The sequence below is a fragment of the Dicentrarchus labrax genome, unplaced genomic scaffold (assembly GCF_905237075.1).
Source record: "Dicentrarchus labrax unplaced genomic scaffold, dlabrax2021, whole genome shotgun sequence".
NCBI lineage: Eukaryota > Metazoa > Chordata > Actinopteri > Moronidae > Dicentrarchus > Dicentrarchus labrax.
Genome location: NW_026136715.1, coordinates 16,485,389 through 16,500,446, shown reverse-complemented (window position 1 = coordinate 16,500,446; position 15,058 = coordinate 16,485,389). Strand labels below are relative to the sequence as shown.

Here is a 15,058-nt window from a genome sequence, read left to right as displayed (position 1 = left end):
ACTTAAATAATAATCTTAAATAGAAAGATTCATAAGGCTTTTCTGCAGTCACATTTTTCATTTCCGGTTGTATAATACAGCCATATTTTTACATAAAATTACAGCTTTATCCCAATATTAAATTACAGAATGGCAAAGTGACATTAGACTGAAAGTTTGACAGCACTAATGAGCACATTATTTTGCTTCACCACTGTAACTGAATCAAAAGCAAGTTATAAATACTGACTCTTGAGTTTTTTAGTACAATGTGGAATAAAACTGCTGAGACACAAAACTCCTCTGATCTCTGTTTGCCAGCACCGCATTGAGACTTTAAAGCTCTGCAGGTCTGCAGTTGTTTACAGCTGATTCCCGCTCCAGCAGATGATCAAGACATATCCTAGGACACAAGAGGTTCCCTCCGTGTCTGTGTTTCTATGCATCACCCCTTCAGTAGCTTGCCAATCCAATGCCGCAAACAAAAATAGAGACATTGCTCCAGAATTGCTCCTAAACGTTATTTGGTAGTATGTTTTGAAGCAGTACAAAATGAGCTTTTTTTTATATCCAATCTCACCAACTCTCAGCATCCAATGAAGCTGTGAGAAGAAGTCACAGCCCATTCCACCCAACTCAGAGCAAGAGAGCACATCTACTTTCCAATCAAACAGTAGCACTCCAGCTGCGGACACTCCTGTCATCTTTCCGGATAAAGGAGGAAATTACACGAGAGCCCTGCTGGGGCCTTAGCTGGAGGACAATCATTAGAAGGTCAGACTTGCTGCAGATCCTCATCAAGCTGTGACAGTTGATCTGACTGGCAGTGATACTGGACTCCATACTGCTAAATGGGAGTCAGTCGACTACAGCAGCAGAAGTTTGCATTATTTACAAAGATGATCTAAAGCATAAACCTGCAATGGTACTCAGGGATGTCAGGGGACCTATTAAGAGATCAAGTGTGGTTTCCTCTTTCTTATCTGCATGTGCAGGAATTATTTATAGTGATTTAAAGAGATATGGTACAGGGTGCTTCCATTAACCTTTACTGGCCTCTATCAGATTTCCCAGACCCACAATACACACAGCAATGCTCTTTAAAAGCAACTGTAGCCCCTGATGTGTCAACTTTGATCAATAGCTCAATATAAATCCACTGACCAAAAGCATCCGACTGCAAATGTTGCATATCCACTAGTGTGTGCAAGAGAACTATCACAATCTCAACATTTAATGAGGCAAAATGTAAAATGAAGACTCTGAGAGGGCAGGCACACTTCATTCTCTGGCTCTATCTTCAAGCTCCATGGAGACCAATCTCAAGGTGAATTAACTGTCCTTGAATAATTTATGTTTCACTTCAAGTCACCACCATGCAGTTTGATGACTCCTCAAAGTGACAGTAAACCCCTCACCAATGAACCCAGTAAACCCTGCATACTCCACAGGTCAAGTTATCTCCCTCAGGTCATGATAATGACCAACACTCCTTTCAAACTGGGAAATGGGAACCGACGATTGGTAAAATATCAGCTCCAGACGCGTTAAGATGCACCACCCTGCTCTAATCTGTGCTACTGAGACGAGAGCAGGTACCAAAAGGGCAATGGTCTTTTAAATGAGGCATGCATTATTGAGTGTGGCCTTTTCTCTGACAATGACTAGTTAACTTGATGAGCAAATAGGCACTGAATTGATAAATACAGTTTCTGTCATTTATCTGTGGTACATAAGCTCATTTTTATTGCGCAGACCAGCAGTTTTTGTACTGAAATGTGACTGCTGGTGATATGAAGTGTGTCCGGCATCATTCGCTCAGCACTCATTCACTTAGGGTTTCTCAGAGGGAAATCGCTTTGATGATGAAATTATGTGAAATGCGCTGCTGTAGTCCTGTAGTATCTGCAATGAACAAGGCCTACAGTCTGACTGCAGTGAGACTGACGTGCTTTAATCAGCTGGACATGTAAATGTGTGTCATTTTTGTCTCGACTGATTCTGCTGTTGCTCAAACATTTGAATATTCAAATTACTACAGTCAAACACCATCAGGGTACTTTGTGATGTACAACAGTCTATAGCTATTCATATTCCAATAATGAATCGTAAGGTGTGTTTCAATAATCGTTTGTCATACTCTCCTTTACTTCCCCTCTGCACCTGATATTGTGTAGCATCACTTAATGAGCGAGGTAGCAGGGTCAGAGGAGCGCAGACCCTCATCTGCAGATAAAGTCCTCAAATACTACTTAACAATGAATCAGTTAATGCGTCTCACGTACCAATTCAAGGTCAATGAGGAGATATTTTCAGAAAATTATTGCAATATGTGATCAACTGAGTGTGATAAGGTAAACTGAGTATTGATAAAAAGTGTATTACAATCATACTTTTCTGAACCAAGTTGTGTTAAATCAGAAACAAAGATAGAATGTAAAATAAAGTTTGTCAATATCAACTGATATCGGGCTCTCACAATTTCAGATTTTCACTACAGAACTATCAGGGCCAAAATAATTCATAATAACAAATGATCTCGGTAGCTATAGAATATATATATTATAACAATATATATAACAGTCAAATCATCTTCAACCTTTAGTGTGTTTTTGTCTCATTCTGGAAAATTAATTACACTCAGTTGTAGCGCTGGCAACCAACATACAGGTGCATTAACATAGGCGCAACCCACTTTGTGGGATTTTGAACCACAAAGCCGGAACGGAAAGAAATGGAAATTATTTAAAAGGCGCGGAACTATTTATACAATATGTGTACTATTAACACAATATCAATATTTTATATTTAAATATCACGATTATCTTAAGTATCGGTATATTGTGCCACCCCTAAGCTGATAGCAGGTACTCAACACTAGTCCACTTCACAGTATATACGAAGGCTTGTTAAACCTATTAAACTATTTATATGCATTGCTTATGTTTTTAGTGACCTCCTGACCTTTCCTCTGCTCCCAGTAAGAGGCAAGAAGTTCCACTTGAACACGAAAATTTTAAAGTCAAACAGACATATTGCATGAAATTTACCAAGCAAATTCCCAGAGGAGGATCACCTTTAGTCAATAAGTTTAACAATGGCAGATTTTTAGCCACACTACCAGGAAGGCTGCAATATCAAAAGCCTTGGTATACTGTACATTTCATAGTGTGCCAGGAATACAAGGTCTTCATTCAAATTATTAACAAACAAAGGACTGAACCTACCAGTAGATAATCTTCCTCTGCATGATGTCAATCATAAGTGTAACAACTGTCCAACAACTTTCAGTGCCAAAGTAAAATATAAGAACATTTAAATTGTATGTGATTCATGAGAAAGGTCCCAATTAAAAAGTTTAGTTTAAGGATGCAGCCCCATCCCTTCTCCACTCAGGCCTGAGGGCGGTTTTTCATGCTGAATGACAGCCATAACAAATAAAGTTTATTTAAAGAATAGAAATTAAAGCACTGAGGCCATTCTATTACTGAATTTCTTTAGGATTTAATGAAACTCACAGCTAAAAGGAACAATAGCAAAGAATGGATCATTTTGTAGAAGCAAAAATGACATCTAAATTTAGTGAGTGAAGTGCAGACATTTGTATAGAGATTTGATGAGGTGGTCTTGTTCAGAGAAGACTGATGACAGCCTATAATTATCCACGGCGTCCACACTTCAAGAGAGTGATTAATATGACATAATAAAAGAATTAAGCCTTCCAGCATCTCAGCAATGCAGGTGAGTAGTGACTGCACTAACCACATGCTGAGCAGCTATGATACTTAACACCATTCACAATTCTCTCTAATTCATACAGTCACTTACAGGCTTCCCTTGGCAGTCAACAGACACTGTGCCATATGGTCCTGACCAACCCACTGCCTATCCATGATGTGTATTGGTGTTGTCGTAAATCCTCACAGGGCTTCATATTTACAGTCACATTAGCATCATGGCAGTGAGGCTACCTCCTCTGCTGTTCCTCCTCTTCAACAGAAACCCAGGATCAAAAAGGACTTCATAAAGGAAACAAACAAACAGAGACAGAAATGAAAGAGGGGCTTGTAGCTGAGTGGCTTCCTTAACCCAGAAGGAAATGGAAGGAAGAGGCGCTGTCATGCTTTTAGCTCACACTGAAACAAAGAGTTAGCCACAGCTGTCTTGACAGATCCCCTGTTTGATCAACTGAATGGAGGAGATCAAGCAGCATATTTCAACATCACCACAATTATTTGGCCAAAGTTTGTGATACTGCGGTTCTGCTGAATACCGATGAGAATACTGGGTCTATCTCTTTTCTGAGAGAGAACACTCACGCCGTTTATTCCTCAAAAAACAAGCATCTAAAATCATTGTGCATGACATATAATATTATGGATATTCAGGCTCAATGTATGGCCTCTATAATTTCCCATCTAGAGGCATGTGCTGTCGTGAAATGGTGATTCACAATGCCTGTATTCTCCATTACCTATCAGTGCGGAGGTGGGGTGGATGGTGGTTGGTGAGATTAAAGTCCGAAGACGGAGAAGGAAGCAATTGTTGATGCCATTCACATTAGGTCATTAGGATGAGGAATGGTCTTGATATTTAACAACGCTGCAACGTGTCACGCATATGAGAGTGGGGGAGGGTTATCTGCTCAATGATATGAGTGAGAGCCAAAGAAAGAGGAAAATCTTTTTTTCACACTGCAGCTGTTGCAGGGTGGGTCCACATATTTCCAGACAAGACAAAATGACTGCAGTGTGTTCATGCTAAGAAGATTTTTACTTTGCAATTTCACACCTAGGGATAAGAAAATTAAAAAATATTATCTGGGAAGGTGGAGTGCAATAAGACAAGAAATAGGATCGTTTTCACGGCACAGTGAGCTTGCCCAGGTTAGTGAATCCAACGAATCTCTCTGGTTGACGAGGGGATATGGGTAAATGAATCTAACTGGTTTTAGTTGAGTCAAAGACCAACAGAGATGGAGGACAGGCAGAATCTGGCTTTGTGCCACTGTAAACGTTTGGGGCAGTGGGCAGATCATAGTTGAACAGAATTAGACAAGGTTGACAAAACTGTATGTGGGTTCAAATGGGATTATACCCCTAATCCCCTTGATCTTCATACACCGATAAGCATCCCTAATCCCTCACCTCAGTGGGATTAAAATAGAGGATGAAAAGTGCACTGGCCAATTCAAAAGGACACCAGAATACCTGAGTTTAGTTCTCAGAGAGGAAAAAGAGAGCTCAGAGTGTTTGTTTGTAAAGCAGGTAGCTACAGGCAACCTTTGCTAAGCTCTTTGAAGCTTTGTTAAAATGAACACAAAGCAAGTAAATAGGGCAAAAATGGGGTGCAGAAAATGTCAGATGGATACACAAAACAACCAGGAGTAAAGAATGTGTTTCCTTTCTTTACAAGTGGAAACTAAGTGCAAAGGCGTGAAACCACATTGTCACCAACATGTCATCCCTCCGTCATCTTTTCGGCATGCACAATCTTAATGAATAAAAATAATCCTGTTACTTATCGGAATTCTGTCAGGGCTCAGGTGGTGGAGCGGGTTGTCTACTGAATAGAAGGTTGGCAGTTTGATACCCACCTCCTACTGTTCACATGTCGAACTGTCCTTGAACCCCAGGGTGCTCTCCAGCACTCGGGATGCACAAGCCAGTTCATTCGTAATTGCCGGTGCCAAGCCCGGATGAATGGGGAGGGTCGCATCAGGAAGGGTATCCGGCGTAAAAAGCCTATGCCAACAGTTACCAATGGTTGGTCACTGTGACAAAGCCGAGAGAGGATTTATAGGAATTCTGTTCACTCCTATACGTTCCCCTAGTTTCCCCTAACACTAAGTATATGAAATACCATTGATGTAATGAGACCATTGTTGAGGTTTTGATTACATAAATTATGGCACAGGCTTTAATCACTATAACAGTGTTTGATTTATTGTGTTTCTAAATAAATGAGGCATTCATCAACCACCTGCAAGCTAAAAACTGCTTGTTTTGACAGAGAAAGAGGGGATTAGGAGAAGCTGTCAATCAGAAAGAAACTTTCCCTCTCGGTCTATAGGCAAAAACTACTCAAAGTCATGACAGCGTTCTCTTCCTTCCCTGTGTTCTCTCCTGCCAACAAGAAAACCCCTTCTCTAGAGGACATAACAAGCCCATTTCAATTTCCCCCGGCAAGAACAGAACATCCCTCTCTATCAGAGGCCAAAAGAGATGCCCAGTTCTCTTTGTTATTCAACGTATGATGTTACCTCACATTTTATTCCACTTTTTCCCACTCAACACCGACATCAAATCACATCTGATTCTCCTCTCCCTCATCCCCGCTGTGTCACGAGGACGTAGCACCTTTAGCCCGTTCACTGGGGCTGGGCAGCGAGTAATGGAATTCATATCATGTTACGCTGGGTTGCCCTGACCTCCTCTGTGGTGGTTACTGCTGACTATAGATTGCAATCTGTGTGGTGACAGATTGTTTTCGTCTGCTGAATAGATTAACAACATGGAAGTGTTAAACTGGGGCAGCAGAGCGCTCGTTCAGAGGCTTTCGGGGTGCTTTCCCACCTTCCCAGCAGATGACAGCGCGTGGCCATGACAGAAATTAACACTGTCTGCTCTGAGTGCAAAACAAATCAGCTAAGCTTATCCGCACAGTAAAAACCTCCGTTGCCCTTGCCTGCTCTTGCACCTGAGGCCTCCATTATTAGTGTGAAGATAAAAATCTATCACCTTATTATCAACAGAGCTTTAAAAGACCTTTAACAACCACAGTATATATTAAATGAACAGTTTCTTTTTATGGCAAAAAAGGGGGATACTTTTAAAGCTTGTGTGACGGCAAAGTCCTTGAAGAGTCATAAGCAGAGCAATTCAACTGAACGTGGGAAGGCCATTTGAAAAAACAGAGCTGTGCTGCTGAGGAGGGAGGCTTATGAAACCAAAATGGTACCTAATAAATGCCTGTTTCATCAGACAAACAGGGTTCTTGTACAATCAGCACAGTTGGTGTTTTCCACACCTAAGCAGGAATACACATTATTAGAGAGGGACCTCTTGTTAGTACTCAGCCTTGGAGCCCAAATTGGCATTTAGCGAGGCAGCAGAATGCTCTAATTGTGTGTGATGTCCCGAGGCAGAGGATGCTGATTACTGTAAGCCGTCTAAAACACTTCACCTTCCAGTTAAGTAATACAGGCAAAGAAACATAGTACCTGCCTCCCTCTCTTCATTTACAGGAGAACTTTTCATTTTCACCCAAAAAAAAAAAAATCTCCCCCTTCCTACTCATTATTTAAATCTACAGCATAAGTTTTTCGAGTTTCATCTCAGAGGAACTGCGGCTGTGTAGCCCGGAGTCAGTCAGCCAACTACATTAACCAACAACTTTCAAAGAACGGTCTCTGAAGTAAAGATGAGACGAGTGATGCCCACTACTTCAGTTTTCTCTGAGTAAACTTCTGGTGAGTCATGCAGCTCAGACATTTTAAAGATTTACCTGACCTTTTAATATACATTTTGATGGTGAGTCAAGAGAGTTTGGATCAGAAACATGAGAGCAACGGTGTAAGGAATGGACAAAGAGTTAAGTTATTCAGCCATCACGTTTATATTCAAGACCCCTTTTCCAGGATTCTCATTTTAAAACAAGTAAGCTGCCAACCAACTCAGCTAACGTTTGCTTAATTAAACAGCTAGCTGCAGCTCATCAAATTAGAGAGCATCAGTTTATAAGCTGGAACAACAGGAAACTGTGTGAAATCAAATAACAATGAATTTCAATGGTGAATCTGCCATAATTGTCACTGTTAAGAGTAACTAAGGGGGGTGGGGTTAAGCAAAGGATCAATTACAAACTACTAATCATTACTGTTTCTTATTGTTGTCTTACAGTAAACAATTATTATTTATTTTATCCACTGATGGACTGTGAGCAGCAGAAACACAGAGACAACTACATTACAGGTGGGTAGTGGGTGAGAGCAGCACAGTACAGCTTACTACTGTGTGTAATATAATGCAAGCGCAATCTAAATTTCTGAAATGTAATCTAATAAAATACCAGAAACTGCTGTTCAAAGAATAACCATGGAGTTAAATCAACACCTCTGACTCAGTCTCAACAAATATCAAACATTATAGGTTTCACAGATATAGTATTTATTACATTGCTGTTGTGTTGCATTACATCGTACTGGTGCTTCTATATTTAATACTTAGTCTAAAACTCAGCTATAGGGAGAAAAAAGGATTCTTGAGCACAGATATGATGTTGAAATGTCCTCAGTGGACAAGGATGAGAGCTTGAGGGAGTATTATAAAATAATTCATGTCTATACTAAATAGATTTAATTTGATACTATCTATTTTTCAGATATCATACATTTTGACTTGTTTTGGCAGCGAGTCAATTAAAACATGGTTGATTTGATGGAAGAGGAACCAAGCTTCATTTTAACAACATCATTATCATTCATCATTCTGTTCACTGTTTATCATTCAACAGCAACTCTAAAGTGAGCAGTTATCATTTAAACATGTGCACCGGCCAATGTGCCAATCAAAGTTTAATCTTGAAGAGTCAGTGTTGATTGTTCTGACTTCGTGTTCCCTGAGGCCCCGTCACACAGCTGAATGTGACAGACCCAGTTTGCAGCCATTTGGAGCTCCGGTCTGCAACAAGAGAGTCAGATACACTTTTTGTTTAGTTTATTCTCAAGGCTTTCTGCTGCTTTGTTGATGTTGGCAACTTCCTGATAGCGACTATTTAAAACAGATGTAATTATTATCTTCAGAAAGCAGGCTGAACCTTAATGTGGTCCATGACACATTGGTCACTGCACATATTATAGAAACCAGAGAAAACAAATGACAAAAAATCTGTGTTTAAAAAAAATGATGTTTATCAAATCAAACTTCTTGTGATTTTGATCAAATATTGACTCTGCTGCTTTAATCAAATCTGCCATGTTTTAATCAAATCGTGTCTTCATCAAAACAAGTTAAAGTTCAAGGGAACATTTATCAGTTTAACTACACTTTCATCTTCTGTTTTTATTGTTTAATATTTGAGTTCCACCCTTGGGCTCACTTAAATCTAATTTCTGCTTGGCATCTGACTTTTTAGTTTAACATTCAAAGTGCCACTGCGGTGCACAGACACATCTCAAAAGTTTATGGCAAAGACTAAAAGAAAATACAGTAACGTATGCTGTTCCACTGATAACTGGCATAAAATCAATATTACATTAAACTTCCAGCGTATTCTAGCGGAGTATGACATTTACTTTAAAATATATACGTATATAATAACTAACTGTATAAAACTTACTGTATCAGACCTATAACTTTCCTCATAACTGCAACTAGAGACAGTAGCTGACGTTTTATGTCAGCATAAAAGTGACACATGAAGTTGCTTTTGTCGTAATTTGTCTTCAACTTCTTGTCTAAGTTTTGGTTTAAAGAAAATCGTGTATCGTTACATCCCTATGTACCATGAATTTGTGTTAACATTTACCTAATGTTTTGCACCATTCTGGTATCTAAGGTACCTTTGTGCTCAGTTACCACCTATATGTAGTGTTGAAACAACTGAAGGAGAAGATTATTCCTTCCTTTTGATGATGCTTTGCTTACAACAGGTGCGATAGAGTTTAGATTTGCCTTTGATGTGAGCTGCAGCTCTCAATTTATTCAATTCATCATGCATGTTTTGTTATAGACAACATTTTATATTTATACAAATCCCTTCCCTCCCTTGGCTCCCATGGGTACAGCCAGCACTCCAACAACAGCCACTGTAGTTTTGCTTATGGCTCATTTCCTGCTTCAAGCATACAGCAGGAGGGCACAGTCACAGTAGGCTAATGGGTTTAACATGCTAATGTTGTGCTGCATTCATATGCTCTAGTGTGTGGTATAATTTAACATAGCAACAGAAAAGGTTACAGCCATTTGTATAATGAACACTATTATCATGTTACCTATACAACCATATTATGATTCCTTTCCACAGGCAATACACATAATCATAGCCATGAGTGCTACATTACAGCTAACATGTTTTTCAGTAAAAGATGGCATTCACCTGCATCAGTCAATTAGCTTTGCATTTCCTCAGCTACCAATAACTTTGATACATTCTTCTCATTAAAACCAGATTACAAACGGAAAAATCATTTGTATCACTGTGTCAGTTCACTGCTTCATAGCTCACATTCCTTCCACTGACATATGATTCTGTCTTAATAAAGGCATGCAGGAAAAGCCATACGTCTCTTCTGACCTGTTATTTGCCCGGAAGCGAATGCCAGAACATTACGTTTGTCCCCATGTGCATAGCACATACAAATTCAGAAATTATTAAGGTAAATTATTGAGTCACGCGTGGGTAGCAGGTTATTTCCGTTTACACAAACGAGAAAGAGTGTGTGTGTGTGTGTGTGTGTGTGTGTGTGTGTGTGTGTGTGTGTGTGGTGTGCGTGTGCGTGCGTGTGCATGTGCAATGTACAGGGAGCACAAGGAGCTCCACAACATGATGAATATTTGGTGCACTTACACACCAACATTCCCCAATGATTCATAAATCATTTATTTTGGGGTCAAGACTTTATTTTTCAAGACTTGTAGATAATGTTAAGACCAATCTGCACTGCTTACACATTTTAAAGGGAACTTAATTCCACTGGGTTTATGAGTTTATTAAGCAATACATTATGTGGAACATATTTGTTCATACTGAACACATCTGCAAAACATTCTTTGTCAGTAACAAGTTTCCTTTGTTTTCAAAGAATATCAACTCTGAACAACTAAAGCATAATTAACTTTTTTGCGGTAATGTTTAAGAAAAGTCTAAGGTTAACAAAAGATTGTGGTCTTTAAGTAAAAATCAGTACCGAGTTGAGGAGAGGTGACGTCTTGACTTTTAATAAAAAACCAACAACCTTTGTTTGTGAGTCTTTTTTCCCATGTTTTCCTGCCTCTGCAATCTTCAAATAAAGGCTTTTTGTAGCAAAAATGTAGTATATTGAGACACTGATATGTGTGGACTCACCGGTAAAAAAACAATTAAGGGTTGAGACTTAGCTTTCATGTGAAGCTTAGAATTATGGGTTAATTTAATGGTTTGGGGAGGCGTGTAGCAGTTATGGTTACTGTAAGACTAGGAGAAATCATTCAAATGTCCTCACAAGTACAGTAGTACACATTATTTGTGAGCGTCTGTGTGCTGGATGGAGGGAGGAGGACGTAAGGCAGAGCAAGAAAGAGGGGGTGAGGTTTGGGGGAACAAAAAGAAAGAGAAAACACAATGAAGAGAAAGGGGGTCAAAGTAGGAAAAAAAAAATCTGGTGGATGGAAGGAAGGAGAATAAATGGGAGATGAAGTGTGGAAAATAGGGAATGGGGTGCTGATGTGCTTCTTAAGCAGGTCATTGGATGCAGTGTGCCTTGGAAAGGCTCGTTTAAGCATGGCTAACAGATTTCCTCAGTTCCTGCGGGAGCAGTTCCTCAAAGCTCCGATCCAGAGAGGCACTGTCACTGTCAGGACGCATGACAAGGAAATGGGGCACATAGCCATTAAACAACTTCTGAGCTATCGTCTATCACAAGAGGGGAGGAGAACTTTATTACCCATGGATACTGTTTAGCTATTCAGAAAGAATAGAGCTGAACAAAACTGTAACTGAATGTCATCAGGAACAGAGAATCAAAAGAAACCTATACTTTCTGAATTGCTACTCTTGACATGAAAGCTGCTGGGACGTTTTCATAAGCGCTCATTTCTTCAGTTCTTCAGCAAACTGTGCTCTGTAACAGCAACCATATCATCAACACCCTGTGCTGCAGCTAAATTGGGTGTTACATCAGTGCAGATTCTCAGTGGAGATCAAGGTGCCCCGCTGAAGCTGCAGAATCAATACTTTTGTCCATCATGTCTGGGGGCTCCAGAGCCTCCTGCCTGTCTGATGTGGGGAGTGAAGCCTAGTTTACAGCATACTGGTGAACACTGTCTCTTGATCCTGCTCATCCTCTTATTCAGCACTGAAGGGCACCGAGCGCCGTAATCCACCGCCACCAGTCTCTGGCAGAGTTCATGGGCGACACCAAAGCTCTGTTGTTCACACAAACCAGCAACGCCTCATACTTCACATAGAGGCGAACACACACACACACACACACACACACACACACACACACACACACACACACACACACACACACAGCACTTCACAGTCTCAGACACAAAAACAAGCTTAGTAGTTGGTCAGTTAAATAGCTCAAAGAGCTGCGCGCATGTCTTCGGGAGCCAGGGGCTTCAGGGTTTCATATTTCCCAATTTACATTGAAACAGAGTTTATAACGCCATGTGTCTCACGCTGACTTCAATCCACTCTCCGTGCTAGATCGCCTCCCTAATGACAGTAATTGCATTGAGGAAGCCCCCGGTCGTGTTCAATTACCCATTCCCAACCAAGCACACGGGTCTAATCTCGCAGTGTAATATACGATACAGATGGCTCTAGAAGGCAGACATATTCATCACCCCCTCATCTTTGCTGGAACATGTGAAATCCAGCAGGAGAAACATGTCACATTTGAATGAGCTGAGAGGAGGCACTGAGTTTTCATTATCTGATAATATCTGAGAACTCGTGTTTGCAAAGTTGAAATTGTTCTATTTGTCTCCTTGAGAGGATAAGTAAGCGAAAAATCTCTTCCTAGCTCTGTGTGGCTCTTATTCTTGTACCACAATTGTGCAAAATCAGAGAGTGACGACAGTAAAATGAACACTCACCCCAGAGGTTTCTCCAGGCGGCTGGCAGGTGAGCCCACAATCTCTCCCAGTGTACAGTAGACCTGTCCCAGGAAGTCCTGCCATGGGGGGGAGCATAAAGTGGGATGGAGAGAGACGTAGGTTTGGGGCAAAGGATGGGGGCATTCAGGTGGATCACGGGGTGGTAACAAGGAGAGTCGGTGAGGAGTTAAGCATCGTTATAAGAATTGTACGGTTATAAATTAGGACGTCTATAGGCAGACACGTACGTTAAAGTCGGTTGGCTTCCAGGGTGGAGAAGGAGGAGGAGGAAGAGAGAGAGACCAGGCAGCAGCAGTGACACAACAGAGCATATCATGGAACAGAAGGCACACGACTCAAATACCAGACTGTCATCAACCAAGTGCAAGAAAGAAGAGTAGATATGTGAAAGAGCAGATAGGCAGAATGGCAACAGCAGAGGGTAAAGAATCACAGAGTCTCAGAGGGAGAAAAGGAAAGTGAAAGAGCACAAGAGAAGGAAAGCAGAAGGAGTTTCAAAGCTTGTTTCCAGAGCATGCAGCACGATGCAAAAACACAACAATAAAAGCATCACAGCGACAGAAGCATAACTAATGATGAAGATTTTGGTAGTATGCAAACCAAGTGCTGCAAATATATTCTTTATGTGTCTTTATAGTATGAGTAGGAGTTTATTTATCAAAGCTTTCAGCATAAATAGTGACACTAACATACAGTCACCTCAATGGGTTGTTTACCTGAATGTATGTTCTACAATAAAGTGCTGTCCCTTTCAGGCAAAACTGCCATTTAGGTAAATGTGTATTGTTTTCCAAATCTGTGAGCTGTCTTGGAGATGAAAATCGAAATTGCAAACAACACCACAGAGCACAAAGGGAAATGTGCTGAAAAGCTTTGATAATGATGTGCAATGCTTCATGTCTCTCTTTTTTTTAAAAAAGGTAATGAGGGTATGCCAGATGCAAATGAATCTTTGATTATTAAGGCTCCTGAGGAATAAAATACCTAATTTTTCTCAAAATGAAGCAGGTGGAAGATAAAGAAATATAAACAATATTTTGGCAGATGAAGCATAATTCACTCATTATTCAAAAATATATTTGAGCATTTAGACGCCATAAACTTTGGTTTGCATAATACCGAAATATTAAGGACATGCAATAATAACAAGTCAAACTAATTTTAGAATTCAAATGTGAAGTCAAACTCCTCATCTACAAAAAAACAAGAAAAGTTCTTCACTTACATGCTTTGCCAGATCTGGACTTTTAGAATCAATATCATACCTGAAATCACAGAGGCCACAAATCACAGGGGCAAAGATATGGGAATTAATCTTAACTTACAGATGAATAAAGAGTCTCATAAAAGAATACTGTCTGCAGCATGGACATTTACTGCCTGTCAATCACACACCTGGGTCACTGAGGGAGCAAAAGGGGACGGCCAGTGAAAAAAATAATAGGGTAAGCAATAATGTGTCAGTTAATTAAGGAAGTCATACTATAGTTTATGAATGTAATTTCCGCACTATGCCTGGGGGATCATATTGAAACAATCTACAAATGCAGAGAAACTTTTTGAGCATCTGCCAGTCAAACTTAATGTAAAAGTAATTAAACCTCAATATGCCCTGGCTCCCACCTCTGTGATAAAGAGAGATGTAAATGAGTAACACTAATTGTGAGGGGATGCACTCCCTCCTTTGCTGTTCCAGAGTCGTATCATGATAACACGCCAAATGAATTCATTAAGTGTCTAAAAATCCTCAGAGACCTGCAGCTCCGTCCTGGATAGCCCATTGGAGAGTTCATGCTTGAAGGGAGGAAAAAAAAAAAAAAAGGACAGATTTTTGGAAGCATATCTGTTCTCCTTGAGGAGAGAGGAGGAGGGGGGGAGAGAGGAGGATAATGATCCCGACTCTGTTCTCTGAGATCTCAAAATGAAACTGCACCTTCCTGACCCTCTCACTAGTCTGGCCTTTTCAAGAGGAGGAAGGGAGCTGTATGTGAAAGAGAGGAGGTCTGGGGTCTTTTTGAGCTTTATGGGACATATCATACATTTGTTTTGCTTAGCAGCAGGGAGATTAAGGATAAAACTTTATATGAAATATTTATCACCCATATACCAATCTCCCTTCAACGAATGACTACTGAGACACTGCACCAATGAATAATTCCACAGGAGAGAGCCCAACTGGTGACGAGAGAGGGAAGAGAGGAGAAGAGTGACTCGGTGAGAGAAAATGAGAGACAGGAAACAGGGAGAGG

General features: G+C 40.3%; 1 protein-coding gene across 2 annotated transcripts in view; it reads right to left on the bottom strand.

The window, feature by feature from the left end:
• The window catches only part of cpne5a (copine Va), a 72,905-nt gene that overhangs the window by 37,242 nt on the left and 20,605 nt on the right, over window positions 1-15,058 (bottom strand). Inside the window, exons 5-7 of one of the 2 annotated variants that reach the window (XM_051425415.1) lie at window positions 14,035-14,074; window positions 13,037-13,051; window positions 12,789-12,865 (exon numbers count right to left, since the gene is read on the bottom strand). In XM_051425415.1, the coding sequence (XP_051281375.1) occupies window positions 12,789-12,865; window positions 13,037-13,051; window positions 14,035-14,074 (132 nt within the window). The remainder of the gene's footprint in view (window positions 1-12,788; window positions 12,866-13,036; window positions 13,052-14,034; window positions 14,075-15,058) is intronic. The other variant, XM_051425416.1, reaches the window with a different exon arrangement.